At 42.6% G+C, this 15,708-nt stretch overlaps 1 protein-coding gene across 1 annotated transcript; it reads right to left on the bottom strand.

Moving 5' to 3' along the window:
• Positions 1-4,481: 4,481 nt before the first annotated feature.
• Positions 4,482-15,293, bottom strand: LOC137988477 (TNF receptor-associated factor 3-like). Its single transcript, XM_068834479.1, has 2 exons — positions 15,160-15,293; positions 4,482-7,091 (listed from the first exon to the last, which is right to left on the bottom strand). Exons 1-2 carry the CDS (start codon positions 15,282-15,284, stop codon positions 5,531-5,533), a joined length of 1,686 nt encoding a protein of 561 aa, XP_068690580.1. The 5' UTR covers positions 15,285-15,293; the 3' UTR covers positions 4,482-5,530.
• Positions 15,294-15,708: the final 415 nt, after the last annotated feature.

The raw sequence follows: 15,708 nt of genomic DNA, 5'->3' as shown, positions 1-15,708 counted from the left end.
TATTACGTTGAAATCGTAGGTTGTGCAAAGTCTCATCAGTGATTTCTTGCCTTAATCTGTCAATATATGTATTAAGGTATGGTTCCCTTGACGATCTAGTATATATCTTGCGCTCCTTTTGTTTCAATTTTTGAAGAATCGATGGTATCCGGTTGGTATCCAGGGCCGTCTATTATTTCTTCTATGTTCTCAGGAGTGTGATATTCTTTAAGGGTTAGTCTGCAGGCAAAGGCATCAATGTCGTTATTGATGGAAATAGCCGAGGTGCCGAAAAATAGCCTTCACGTTGCACAATATTGCCATCTCTTTGCCACCTGGTACAAGCCAATTCACATGTGAACGGAAACCTTGGGAATCCTTATTTCTGCACATTACAGTAACTTTTTGTACCCGATGGCAACAAACCTTTCTACATTAAAAGTTGTGTAAAAAACTCACCTGTTTTGCAGCTCTTCATCAGGCTAGCCATACATACAGTTCATATTACTGAGTGTATATATTCCCCCGACATGCAAGCCTTTATTCGGCAGGAATGTGCTCAATTGAATCACCAACAACCTAGAAGATACGTCTTTGTTATAAGGATGAGGACGCTTTTACAGTAAAAATGTCCCCGGATTGCCCTAGAACGTAAATTGGTGCTCGCATTCTCGGAAAACGGCGACGTTTTTTCTTGGATGTCTTTTCGGTTTAGTCGACGAACGCTAACGCTTTCTAGTCCAGTGCGGGACCTGCGGCCACGGTATGCCCCTCAGTCTCCACTCACCACTGACACAAACATTAATTTGTTCTCGAACACTGCCTGGAATGTCACTTCAGGTGATTGTAACACCAAGCGAAATCAAGTCGCAACACAAAAAATCTTTTTGCTGGCTCTGTGAAGTCTCATAGCGGTCTCTCTTTTAGATCCTACCGCGCACCGGTTGCTCAGTTGGTTGAGCACCGGGCTGTCACGCGGGAGGTCGTGAGTTCAACTCCGGCCGGACCAACACTCAGGGTCTTTAAATAACTGAGGAGAAAGTGCTGCCTTTGTAATTACATCTGCAAATGGTTAGACTCTCTAGTCTTCTCCGATAAGGACGATAAGCCGGAGGTCCCGTCTCACAACCCTTCAATAGGGAGCTTAAGATCTACGACGGCGACGTCGACGAAAACGTCACCTCAAAATAGAACTTTGCTCTAGTAAAAGTCTTTCGCGATTATTCCATCTCGTTCACGTCGTACAATGTGGGCGTAGTATCCTAAAAATAAATTGGTACGAGCGGTTTCAGACTGAAAATAGAGAATGAAAGATTCTCTGTTGCATGCTCACGTTGTCGTCAAAACCTAAAATTTAGTGATTTCACGTCGTCGTCACGCAGAGAACCGCATAAATATGAGCTAAAATCCGTGCTGCACGTGCAGCACTATTATTTATGCTCTTTTAACCAATGATATCATTGCGTTCTGGCGTTTTCGTCGACGTCGTCGTCGTAGATCTTAAGCTCCCTAATTATCATGATCCTGCCGGGACGTAAAAGAACCCACACACTTGTCGCAAAGAGTAGGGCATGTAGTTCCCGGTGTTGTGGTCTGTCTTCTGTTGTATATCATGGTTGGGAGGGTAAAAAGGGCGCACTTAATTTGGAGCCTCGCTCTGTCTCAAGCATGTCGTTGGCCCAGCGAATGAAGGCACATTCTGCTTATCGATGCTTATAATCGGTTGGATCAATCGAGCAACTGCGAAAAGTTGAGCAGGAGTGGATATTGGAAAGGCGACCTCAGAACCTATTGTCGGAAGCTTCTGGGACATCGGACTTGGGTAAGTTTGCCTTAAAATTTCGAGCAAGATAAGTGACTTTTGGATAATCTGCTAGTTGGATCATTTTTTGGGGTATCGGGCAAGTGAGTTGGCAGGGGAGCGCGCAAGAGGAATGGGCCCTATTTACGCTTTTCCTGATTATGCTGGTAAAACTGGCATTTCATGCTCTTGGCAATTCTCGTTTTACGTTACAAAAATGCTCAAATTATGCTCGATTCTCAAAATAACGCTACTTTAGTTCCAGAAAATGCTCTGTTTTATTTCAAGCAAAACGTACAAACTCAGGCATCATGTGTGCTTATCATCAACTGAATAAAGCGAAAAGTGCTTGATTGTGTGTTTATAAAACTCCTGATAAAGCCAAAATTTGTCCAGTGATAAATAGTTAATGTTCAAAGTCCTCAGCGTTTGTTGTACTGTGACATGACGCTGGCCTGGAGGTAGTCAAGAAGAGCACAATTCTGTTGCCCGTTGAAGGGACTGGTCGTCAGAATTTCCTTCTATGAACTGCAAGTTTCGAGAAGATGGCGTGGCACTGACCGACGCCACCTTGTTTGAGCAGAAAAACCTTAAATAACAATGACCACAACAGGTTTTCTGAGCCCGCAAGACATACATAACGTATCTACCATTGTAACGAAAACCGCTGGTCGTCAACCTGGTCGTGGTAATTGCTGTCATGAACGGCCTCTGAACGTTAACCGCTGACCAGCTAGGTCCAGACTTCTTTCGAGTCATTTCAGATGCACCCAGTTCATATTTCAGTCATTTACAGAAATCCTTCTCTCAAACACAAAAGTATATCATCACAATGCTTTTGAATTCTAAAATTTAGCATTTAAAATCTTTGGAGTGCTAAAATCTAGTAGGTCAAAGTTATGGAAAAGGCTAAATAATGCTAGAAATTCTTTAAGTGTGAAAAAATGCTTGTTTAACCAAATCCCGAAAAACGGGAAGGGCTTTGACCCCAAATCTTCTCTCGACAGAATGAAGTATTATATTGTTTCTGTTTATCGAGATATTTGACTTCATTTGTTAATTTCAGTTTACAGTATCCCCCTCTTACTGCTCCAGCGCTACAACGACTAGACACTTAAATAAAGGGAGTCTTGAAGCAAGCAACTGTGGACAATCTTTCTGTCGGTGTACGTTGGATCAGTGGCTTGATCTGATCGGCGTAATAACAAGTTGAGAAACTAAAATCAAATCTACTAAGCGCTAACCGAGGAACTACCAGCTCCAACCTGGTTTTGCTTTTGTTTGGCAAATAATTTTGCGCGAAACTCCAATAGTAATCACTACTTATAGCAACTGCAAACAATGCACTTTCTATGAATTGTTTTTGATGCTGAAGAAAAAACGTTTCTGTGAGAAACCTCCCAGTGGGCAAAGGGGGGCTGGATTCCAAACTCATCCCCAGTGTTCAACTGGAGAAAATAATTCACACATTTATAGAACGCATAAGGTCGTTGCTTAATTAAAGAGGCTCAAACGAGTTTATCATATTTAAGAAACTGTACTGTATGACCAAGCAGCTATGTTATGTTTTCAGGTAAATAGCAGTTAGTGCTTAATGCGCTCAGTGGTGTGACGTAATTGGTTACCATAGCAAACAGGCGATCCACCTGAAAACACCCTAGCGTATGGGGACACGCTTAAATTGGTGACCCCTATTTTTTATCGCTGGAAAGAGATCCACAGGCAAGGATAAAAGTCATTGAAAATTTAAGAAAAATTTCCTGGAAAAGACTTAGAGCACCCTTAAATATTTTTTATTGTGAAAGTAGCTCTGAATCCGTTCCAGAGATTTTCTTAAACTTTGCAAAGAGTGAGTCTGCGGATCACTTTTCAGTGACAAAAAAATGGGGTCACCAAGTCAGTTTTTTAGAAAAAATGAGCGTTTCCACGCAGAATACAGGGTGATTGTGGATGCTTTTCCTGTTGCTATGGTGTCCTATTACACCACAATAATGAGCGCAGCGTATCAAACAAGAACTGGGGTTTCATGTGGTTCTACAACATTGCCGTTGTGTGAAAAAGTGTTGCAGAGTTAATCCTTGAAGTTCAAGTTCATTGCTCACTGTTTACAGAAATCATTACTCTCCAAATTGCAGAAACTAGTTTGAGCTTCCTTGTAAGCTCCCTTTAAACACATCCTCGGAGACCCAGGGGCAGTCAGTCGAGACGGGACGTGAATCGGGACGAATCCCGATTCACGTCCCGTCTCCACTGACTGCCCCTGGGTCTCCGAGGATGCTTTAAACACGAAGGCACAACAAAAGGCGCGGTACCTTAGACACATGCGGATGATTTGTCACTCAACAGTGGACACCTATCTGAGCCTCTAATGACATGTGTCCGTAATATGTTATAAGCCGTTATCTGTCGTTCTTGTTTTAAATCCCCAGTCACTTTTGTCGCCCTGGAAAAATATTTTAATGGTTCCGACTCTGTTACTGTTTTTGATCGTCATCTTGTATTATCGGTTGTGCTGGAATAAATTCGAACAAACACAGAATCTGAAGCAACCCCTTTTTATGGTGTGTATTTAAAGTGCCCCCAACCCCATAATATTTTTTTCGCTAAAATGAATCTTTGCACCTCTTCGAAACACATTGCGGCCTGTTTTTTCCTTTTTCTAACAAAATCCTCCCTTTTTATAGGCTTCAAAACTTTCGAAAAACCAATCATCTTTTGTTCACGACCGAGTCAGAAGGGGAGTGGGTGTATTCCTGATTTGACGCCACAGTCTTTGTAAACATGCATGCAAAGTAGATTGTGACGTCAAGACCCATTCCCCTTCTGACTCGGTCGTGAACAAAAGATGATTGGTTTTTCGCAAGTTTTGAAGCCTATGAAAAGGCAGGATTTGCTAGAAAAAGGAAAAAATGACCGCAATGCATTTCAAACAGGTGCAAAGATTCATGTTAACGAAAAAAATATTTTGGGCTTAGGGGAACTTTAAAGCGACGTCGTCGACGAAGTCTCTCCGCTCCCGGTTTAGTAATTAATTTGATAATTTGCATAAGGCAGGAGATGAATACAATAGGACACTAGGTTCCCCAAAACCCTTTCTCCACACGTAGCTACCTTATTGGGCAATATTGGTCAAAGCAGTTTCCCGCAGAAAATAACGACAACAGAACAATTTTAACAGGCAGCATGTTGCGATTACTCAAGCTGAAGTAAACGCTTTCTTCACTGGGTCAAAAAAACCCAAACCATTCTTGCACAAATAAAGCAATCCCAACTCCACAGATTATTCCATTCCAGTGCAAGCCGGCTATTCCTTGTAACCAGGCACAAATTTCGGCGCAAGTACCACATCACTCACTCGTTCCATAGAAAACTCTTAAACACATGGCAAAGTATCATCAATAATTATCAAGGCATTTTGTAGATATTTCCGACAAACTTAGGACTATCCGATCAATTTTGGTTTCTGTTCGTTCGCGTGGCAACCGAAAGTGCCATGTCCATGCGTAGAATGCGACTCAAGGAGACCACTTCTTTGGAGATTATTAGAGCCCTCTTGTTGTTCGATCAAATTGTGTACTACCAAGAAATTAGTCGCAAATGGTTAAAAGAGTACGCTAAGGTAGTGCGTGAGCTGGTATGGTCGTACCGAACAGGAGAGCCATCGGCTTTACCGAAGACAAGCAGGTGCCTCTTGAAGGACAAGTTGCAGGGTGAAGCTACCTTTCGCTTCCCACGACGGCCAAATTTGTCTTACATCATTGGTAAACCAATGGTATCCACGATGACTTTAATAAAGATGGTATTGTCACGAATATATCCTCTGGACCTGAGAAAGTTATGCGAGCAGAAAAACGGGCATCCCGAGGCGATGTTCATCTCGGAACGCGGCCGCTGAAAGCTCGAGCTGTTCGGATCAGGTTGGAAGGTCTCGGTAACATCTGATATTAGTTCTTGGTCCAGTAACTTAAAAGTTATCCTTTGCCTAAAGGGCCAAGATAGCAATGCATCATACTCTCCGCGCATTAACACAATAAACAAGGACACATATTTTCCTTTCCTTGTTGGTCCATCTCCGTTGAGATAGGCGCGTGCGCAGAGTTTGTATCCATAGCGCGAAGTATAAATCGGAGGGCTGTAAACAGAGATTGTTTTTCCTTCAACTGATTCGCGAAACCTTCGCTCAAACTCATCAATTTTCCATAGAAAGGTCCCATCGTATGTCGCAGCCTCCAAAATCTGAAGTTTAAGATCGGTGTCAGCCATCTGGATTTCGTGCAAAGTAAAAGAGTGTTCAAGTCGATCGAGCCGCTGGTTATTTCCACTAGCACTCGCAAGTGACACACGTTCTCCCGCCCGTCCTAAAGAGCGTGACGGCGGTGATTCCCTCAGTTGCGTTACTTCCTCAGCGATTAACGTCAACCTCTCTTCTTGAAAATCCAACCGCTGCACCACTCCGTGGATATTTTCCCCTCCTGGTCTGTTTTCGTTAGCTTTCACTAAACCCTGGACATTTTTACAAAGCTCGTCGGAGATTTGCCGTTGCATGTCCAAATTCGCTTCCAGTCTAGCTAGCTTGACTTGATGCGTTGAAAGCGTTTGTTTGTTCAGGGCAAGAGCTTCATTTTGCAGCGATAGCCGCGCTTCGTAACTTTGATTTAATTCCTGCGAGGCGTTCAATTCAAGTTGTAAATTTTCCATTTTCTGCACAATTTCTTGAATATACTTGCTGCTGATTGCTAAGTGCTCAGCTGCACTAGAACTAATATGATCCTCCAGAGACTCCCTTGGACCACGAAATTTACATCCCATTCCACTGAAACTACACTGTACTGGGACTTTAGGGCAAGAATTTGAGTGGTCTTGTAACTTTTCTCGAAGAATTTCATCTTGGTCACAGCCATGAGGGCATTTAACCGGAAGTTTCCCACACTCTTCCAAATGCTCCCTCATCTTCACTCCAGAAAAACCTAGTTCGCAATACCGACAGTTAACTACTTTATACAGACAGTCATCTCCTATATGCTTGGCTAAAAGGTATCTCGATACTACAAAGTTACACCCTAAATCACTATATAAGCATTTTACTTCTGAGAAAGGGCATTCAGAGTCATGGTCTTGTAGTTTAGCAAGTTGATCCGTCCATTGACATCCGCGTGATTTGTTGGAACAGAAGCACTCCAAGGAGAGAAGCTCTCTCTTAGCACATTTGTCCCTGAAAACTGCGTTCCTCCTAAGCGCTTCGCCATCATCAGGGCATTTATGCTCACTTGGGTCCTTCTGGAAAATGTCTTCAACGCATAAGAAACAGAACCTGAAACAATCAGACAAAATGAAGACATGCATGTTACCGCGAAATTTCTAGACTATAGCTTTTCGTTTTTGGCTTGTTGGCTGCGATTCGTATATGTCGCCTCCACTTGTTAGTTGTCATTGTCTGTAACTTTCGATTGTTCTATTGTTGAATTTGTCTTTATTATGATTATGTCGTTGGATAATGTTGAGTAATTTGTCAAGTTTCTTGCATAAATTTACACCAGAACTTAAGTGTTGGAGCAATTTTAGTATACCCGGGCATTTTTTCACGGCATAAATGTGTTGGTCTTGCACTCCCACAGCCGAACACTAAGTGGGATTCTGCGAGTGTATAACTGTTGCTCCCGCACTTCCGTAGTCGAAAGCTAGGTGGAATTCAGTAGGTGCATGGCCAGTGCTCCCGCAGTCGCGGTGTCCCACAGGGACTAAGTAAAATTCAACGATTCATCGATCCGTGTTCATTCGGGCGCAACTCTGTTACAACGAGTAATAATCGATTATTAACCATTTGGGGGTCACATTTTATATGCGAAGTTTCCACTCATAAACAGTTTTTTAAAAAAAATATCTTTGAGTCACGACAGCGTCAGAAAGCTAAATCTTGTTAGCGTTATTCCTACGTTTCACGTTCCTTCGCTTTCTTTAATGTAATTTCTTTACTTTGTACTTCTGTATTTTGTATGTTTCTTATTCTCCGTTTACTTTGTAGTACCGAAGGAGTGTGAATTTCCAATAAACCATCAACGAGAACACAAATCCACGTGACTTCCGTTACAATGCATTTGTTTGGTGGAAACTCGGTACAAATTTTCCGTGTTTGATATTTTCCCAACTCAAACAGTCATTTTGTACAGTTTGCGGCTTAAATGGAACAGGGAAAAAGTAAGCCACTTTGGAGTATCGAGCATCTGAAATCGGAGCATCCGAACTAGTAATCGGAAGGCCGTCGGTTCGACACCGAAAAAGGAAAACTCGGATTTATTCCGAGTATCCCCGAGTTACCATGGGAAAAATCCATGCAATTCTGGTATTTACTGGGGTAAACATTCTCCTTCATTAAAATAACGAGAATGCACCACTCCAACAGTTCCACTCCTAGCAGTACAGCGGGACAATGGGCTCTTTGCACGATACTGTCACATGGTGCAAAATTCACCATGCTGGATGGCAAAATAGTGCAACATCCTCCAAAACGAAGCGATTTCAACCAGCCAAGCGTGACTTTTCATTGTTTTGGCTGTCCCAGTGCGTAGCTTGCCATCCAGCAGCACAGATTTTATACCATGTGACAGTTTCATTCAAAAGGTCCCTTGTCTAATGGCGGAACTCTAGATGCACCCCGTTTTAAATACTATCGATCTCAGACGACCGTGGACAAGGGTTTTTTTCCAGCCCAATTCACGAACCGTTGATTTCAGTCTGCGGTTAAAAAGTTATGATCACGTGATAACATTTTTTGCGGCTCTGCGATTTCGAAAAAACTGATCTCGTGACGCTATTTTCTGTTGCTCTCCCCAAAGAGAAAAACGCGAAACGATGTTGACAGCGATTAAAACCGGCCGAAGCTATTTCGGGTAACCCAGGAAAAGCCTTGTATGAGGAAATGAGAAGATGGACAAGGTGGAAGATTTTCTTTAGGTTTTTTTCCTTTCTCGGCCGCGGGAAGAAAGAAGGACTAGCGCAACGTGGTCGGTATTTTCAAAACCACAGAGCCACAAAAAATGTTATCACTTCGGAGGATTTTTCAACCGCAGACTGAAATCAACATTCCGTGAAGTGGGCTGAAAAACAGCCCTTCCTTTGTCCACGGACGTCTGAGATCGATAGCAAGCATCAAAAAGTGTCCTCTTGCTCTTTTCACTGACTTCAAAATCAGGTCGTGTCGTACCTCATTAAACAGGCTTCAGAACTGGCCAAAAGAACAATGGCTTCAGCTCAGAAAACAATAGGAAGAACGACACTATTCAGTCAATGAAATATGTTCAACAAGAGGTACGAATCTACTCTCAAAACCACCCATTTAAAGAAATACAGACAATTTACGTCAGAAAGAGTCCCTTAAACTCTGCTCACTTCCAGTTGCCGTCCGCGTCTCAAAAACGCGCGTGCTTAAGCTCCCTAATGGAGAATCTTGTCCAGGAAAATGCTAACAATCATTAACATCAGCAATAGCATTTTCCTGGACAAGATTCTCCATTAGGGAGCTTAAGCACGTTTTTGAGACGCCGACGACAACCGGAAGTGAGCTGTTTTTCCCTTTAACCTGTTTTCACACGACCACATTTACTTTGCTAAGTATCTTTTCTCCATAAAGCCCGCCGCACACGGTGAGGAAAGAGCTGAGCAAACTGCCTCGCGAGGCGGTTTGCTCAGCCGTTTTCTCACCGTGTGCGGGGAACTTTTGGTGAGAAATAGGCCTCGCGAGGCCGTGAGGAAAAAATCAAACATGTTTGATATTTTTCGCCTCGCGAGGCAAATTCCTCATCGTGTGCGGTCATCGTGAGAATCGAGTTGAGCTTGGTCAATGAAGCATCCAATAAAAATACATGGTATTCTCACGTGACTTCAGTGACGTCGGAATTTCTTCTCCGACACCATCCTGAACCGCTGGAGTCACGTGAGTATGCCATGTATTTCAATTGGCTGCTTGATTAAACCAAGCTCAGCCCGATTCTCACGATGGCCGCACACATTGAGGAATTTGTCTCGCGAGGCCAAAAATATCAAACATGTTTGATTTTATCCTCACGGCCTCGCGAGGCGAATTTCTCACCACAATTTCCCCGCACACGTGAGGAAACGGCTGAGCAAACCGCCTCGCGAGGCAGTTTGCTCAGCTCTTTCCTCACCGTGTGCGGCGGGCTTTAGAGATGATTAGTATAAAAATCTTGGAGACACCTCTGTCCTGGCGAAATTTTCTCTTCCGGTTGCCGTCCGCGCCTTATTAACGCAAGTGCTTAAGCTCCTTAATAATTCGGGGAGTAGGGTTGGCTCAGTGATAAGAGCACTCACCTCCCACCAATGTGGCCCGGGTTCGATACCACGTCCCGGCGTCATATGTGGCTTGAGTTTGTTGTTGTTTGTCTCCTTGCTGCGAGTGGTTTTTCTCCGGGTACTCCGGTTTTCCCCCCTCCTCAAAAATCAACATTGCCAAATTCCAGTTCGATCTGGAATGCACGGACACATGTTGAACGAGTTCCTGAGCACTCTTAAGGTATTCACTGAGTAAACAAATTCCATTTCATTTTTTCACCGGTGGTAGGGCATTCGAACAAGTAATCGGAAGGTTCGATTGCTACAAAGAAACACTCGAGATTCCAACTATTTCACATGGGAAAAATGTCTTCGTTCCTTCACCGAGGTTAAAATTTATCACCTCCTCCATTACAAGAGAAAAGCATTCAATTTGCAGCGATTTTCAATTGACTGCCGCAAACCGGTTTTAGCAAACGAGACAGATTCAGGCAAATTAAATCAGCAAGCAAATGTATGAAACTGGCCCCAAACGAAGGAAAACGCTTGCAATCAAGTTTCAAGTACGTAATTTTACTGGGGTGGGGTTAATCTCTGGATGCGTGACTCTGAGAATTGGTATACTTTAAGATCTACAACGGCGACGTCGACGAAAACGTCACCTCAGAACACAGCTTTGCACTGTATGGAAATCTTTGGCGATTCTACAGCCTCGTTCGCGTCGTACAATGTCGGCAAAGTGTCCTAAAAGTAGATTGGGTACGAGCATTTTCAGAGTTAGGCCCCGTCCACACGTATCCGAGAATTTTTGTAACCGCAATTTTTTTTTCCCGAACACAGCTTGCGTCCACACGCATCCAGTGAATTCGGTAGCCGTATCCGGAAATTTTCGAATACGGTCTCCAGTAGGCATAGACACAACTATCCGGATATTTATTGAGATATTTAGAAAAAAATTATGATATTTATAATTTGCTAGGGAAAAATTATTGAAGTCAGGTTTTTTCCCCTAGGAAAACGGAGAATGAAAGCAAAATTTCAAGTTAAATGCTCCTTACAGTCCTCCCATATGGGCCTGCATGCAGTCATCACATGCAGCAGTACTCTCCTTTTAATATGTCATGTATGTTAAAAAAAAAAATTGTACACCTCACAAGGACACCATTGAGTTTCCTGTATTGCCTTATACTTTGTTCAGTTATTGCTGTATTATTTAGGGAAATAAAGGCAGGTATTTTGGAGATATTTAGAAAAATATCAGAATATTTAGGGCGCTTTCCTTGTGTGAGAACTGGCCGGCCAGACTCGTCAGTTCGCAAAGAAAGTGCAGCAATTCGAAGGAACATTTGCATGATAATCCCTCGCATTCTTCTGGAGGAGCATGTATCATCCTCGAAGTGTGTTAATTTGAAGGCGTTGTAGAGTTAGTCGTTCCAAACGCTCGCTATGGCCGGTCAGTTCTGTCAAATGGAAAAGCGCCCTTGGAAAAAAATCGAGATACAGAAGAAAAAAATCGGGAATTTACGGAAACTTATTCAGGCGATTTCCACGTGATATGTGTCTCGGCCTAGTCTCAAGAGTGGAAATGTTTGAATATGCTGCGAATTAGGATACGTGTGGACGGCCGTATCCGCATAGGCTGACGTGACACTATCGAATCGGGCCTTTTCCGGGTGAGATAAATCAACATGGCGGCGTATGTTCGGATCCTCCGCTACACGCTATTTTGAATTTGTGATTGCTAGTAACTTGAAAAAGTGAGGCTGACTTTTTCTGGGATATTGCCCAAAAAACCACCCGAAGCATGGATGCCCGGTTACAAAAAGTGCGAGAGTCACTTGTTAAGGGCAGCATTTCCATAGCCAGGTTTATGGGAACTACAGGAGAAGTCCTTGAAAAGGAAGGGACAATGCCCTCTCCGGATGAATTCTGGAAAGGCTTATCTAACTCGGTGCTTCTGCTCGCTTCTGCCACACATGACCTAACCATGTGCTGGCGAGATCTATTCAAAGTAGATCTCGATGACTCTTACAAAGCCATATGTAGCAGCAAACAGCCAGTGGGGCTTGAATTGTTTGGCGATGACCTTACAGAACGACCGAAAACAGTCAAAGAAAGCAACAAAGCCGCGAAACAACTCACTGGCCACAAGAGGAAGCGCAATGAGGAGTATTCTAGATCCTCTATTCAGCAAGGGGCTCTTTTTTATTCCATCGAAGGGGGAATCACCATCAGGGATACCCCTGAAGAAGAAACAGTTACCTGAGTTCATCACAAAGACAACCGGAGTGCGAACAACACCTCCAGGGGGAAGAAATCTGTGACACAGAAGTGACCCCTGACACTGTAAGTCACTTTCCTCTTTTATCTGCTAAGGGTGACAAGAGTTGTCCTCCCATTATAGCTGGGAGAATCCAACATTTTCTTGGCAAATGGACACAATTAACACATGACCCTAGCATCTTGAACGCCATAAGGAGATACAAAATAGACTTTCTTCTTACCCCAGTGCAGTTCAAAATCCCAAGGCCAATTAATTTTTCAGCTCAGGAAAGTGCAAATGTCAATGCACAAATATCCAAATTCCTAGGAAAAGGGATCATAGTTAAAGCTACCATGAGGAAGGAGAGTTCATCTCAAATATATATTTCTGAGACCTAAAAAAGATGGGTCTTTCCACATGATCCTTAACTTGAAGGATCTCAATACCTTTGTTTGTTTTCATCATTTTAAAATGGATTCCATCCATACTCGTACCCAGCTCATGAGACCTCGCTGTTACATGGCATCCATTGACCTAAGGGATGCCTACTATTCAGTGCCCATCGCCAAAGAGCACCAAAAATATCTCAAATTCATATGGCAAGGAAACCTATATCAATTCACATGCCTGGCTCAGGGGCTGTCTCCTGCTCCCCGTCTCTTCACCAAACTTATGAAACCTGTGTTCTCGTTCCTCAGGGAGTTGGGACATATATCAAGTGGCTACCTTGATGACTCCTTTTTATTAGGATACTCCCCTGAAGAGTGCCAAGAAAACATCAATGATACCCTAACCCTGTATCACAACTTGGGCTTCTTGCCTTGTGAAGTCAAATCAATGACCATACCAACCCAGGTCTTGCGTCACCTAGGGTTTGTTTTAAATTCTCTGGATATGACAGTATCCATTTCAGTAGATAAATATCAGAATGACATGTGCAGCCCAAAGAATCCTTGACAGCATATCACCCACTATTACAGAGGTAGCACAATTAATTGGGCCAGCGTAGTCAAACACTTCATCTCATGATTTTGGGGCAAGTGCGCAGGAACCCCGATACGTCCTACATTTTTTTTATTGATCAGTTAGTTAAACAATCTGCCCCTGGAAGAGCACAGCCCGTTTTACTTATACCTAGATTCGTTGCTGATAGTACATTATGTGTTGCAACAGTTCTTGATGAATGTATTGTTCGTACCTCCTCATTACAGGGAGAGGAGCAGCAATTGTTCATTAGTTATGCCAAGCCGCATCATGGGCTATTTTGAGATGGATCAGGACTGTGATGCAAAAGGCTGGTGTAGACACCACAATATTTAAACCGCATAGTACCCGAGCAGCATCTACAAGCAAGGCTTGTTACTGTAATGTTTCATTGCCTGTAATTATGAAAGCTGCCAGTTGGAGCAGTGACTGTGTTTTCAACACTTCTACAACAAACCAGTTCAGTCCCCAAATGTATCAGACAGTTTTAGTCATGCTATCCTCTCTGCTGCTATGGAAACACACTGATTGTTACCCCTATTGTCAGGCAATTTTCTGCTCTGTAAAGTTCAGTTGACTTTTGAGCAGGTTATCTAATGCCTGGTATACATTGTACTTAGTGGTTCTGTACAATAAATTGGGTCTTGATGTCCTGAGTGACCACATGACTTTAAAATCTCGTGGGATCTCTGCAGTAGATGCCTGATAGAATTAGAAAATTAAACGAGACTTACCTGGAAGTTGAAGTTTGATTGGAATTCTGTCAGGCATCTAGAGAGCAGAGATTACACGCCCACCCACTGTTCAAGGAATCCCTCCCAGGTTTTTGTTATATTGTGTTCTTTTCTCATGGGGCTCATGCGGCCACTCCTCTTTGAAGGATGACCAACCGTGCGCATGCGTTGTATGTCGTGTAATCTCCAATCAAACTTCAACTTCCAGGTAAGTGTCGTTTAATTTTCTAATTCCGAGACAACAGCACCATGTGGTATCGAACTTTCGATTTAGTAGGACTTCGAGGCACAACGAATAGAATTCTTAATGTTAGGAAGTCACGTTCTTGATAAGCAAGCACGACGCGTTTTAACGTACCTGCGATCACTTTGCTTTAGCGACCAACGGCGAAAACTCCCCTTTGAATTTGGAATTTCCGACTTTTTTGTGCTATTTTAAGTACGCGACACGTTATTCATTAAACTTTATGCTTACGAAGCATATATGTCAAAAACTTGACACGCAAAAACGAGATGGAGCTCGTTTTTGTGAAGATTCGCAATTTCGGAATGTTAGTTGCAAAAGTATCCGCCATTTAAGACGTTACTTTGCAAATAGATTTCGTTGAAATTGATAGTCTCTACCAATTTTCTTGACTTGAAATCACCCTCAGAACTTTATCACCACAACAGACTTATATATATAAAGTAGGCCGTTTAAAATTCCTTCGACATTAAAATTGTCTTCACGATAAACAACGAGGACGGGTTTTTCCCTCCGTTTCTACTGTCGAATGATCGGAATCAGTGGAGTGAATCGAATGACTGCATAATTTTTTAATACAGCTTGTTTCCAATAAACGAACTAGACATGAAGAAAAGGGAACAGCAAACGTTAATTAAAGCATATATCATAAGCAATGTTCCTCTGGCCGAAACACTCTATATTAAGGTTACGAACTGAGAATCAAGGCCAACATTTTGCAACCCTGGGATATCAAATATGTAATAAGATAAGCGACAAGAAGACTGTCTTTCAATTTTCTTAACTCACAGAATTTTAAACTGAATAATCTCCTCCACTATTGCCAATGTTTTTAACTTTAAATTATAAATTAAGGGTTTAGTCTCACCTATGGCCGCAAGAGGACTGCACAGGATCTTGTAAAACATGACGACATTGAATACACTTGTATCTTTCTTCCACATCTCCTTTGATAAACTCAATAACGTTCCGAGTAGTCGGAATGGACGACATTTACCAAGCCCTACTTTGGGGAAATGTGTTTCCTTTTGTGCTAAACTGAAAGCGGGGATTCCCGGGCCCGAGCCAACGTCACTAGTGGTAACGGTCATTTAAACATGGAACGCTGGAAAGCCGGAACGCGGGAATGGAAAGTACGACCTAGAAAAAGTTTCTCAGAATCGAAAGTTTCATACTTGACCAATCATTTAGGCTTAATATGCTTAAATAGTCAACTGTGATGTTTTGAATGAATTTGAAAACAGGATGCCAAGGATTAACAACGATTTAATAAACAGTTGCAAGAAGACGTGTTACAGCACAGGTGGACGCCATGATCGTTCTGTTCGATATATCCCATAGTTCCTAGCGAACATCCGGTATCAATAACTTCCGGTTTAAATGAACATTACAGTCAACAACAATTATCTCTTTAAAA

The sequence above is a fragment of the Montipora foliosa genome, unplaced genomic scaffold (genome assembly GCF_036669935.1).
Source record: "Montipora foliosa isolate CH-2021 unplaced genomic scaffold, ASM3666993v2 scaffold_420, whole genome shotgun sequence".
Taxonomy (NCBI): domain Eukaryota; kingdom Metazoa; phylum Cnidaria; class Anthozoa; order Scleractinia; family Acroporidae; genus Montipora; species Montipora foliosa.
Note: the sequence above shows the minus strand (reverse complement) of the source record. Positions and strands in the feature narration are given on the sequence as shown.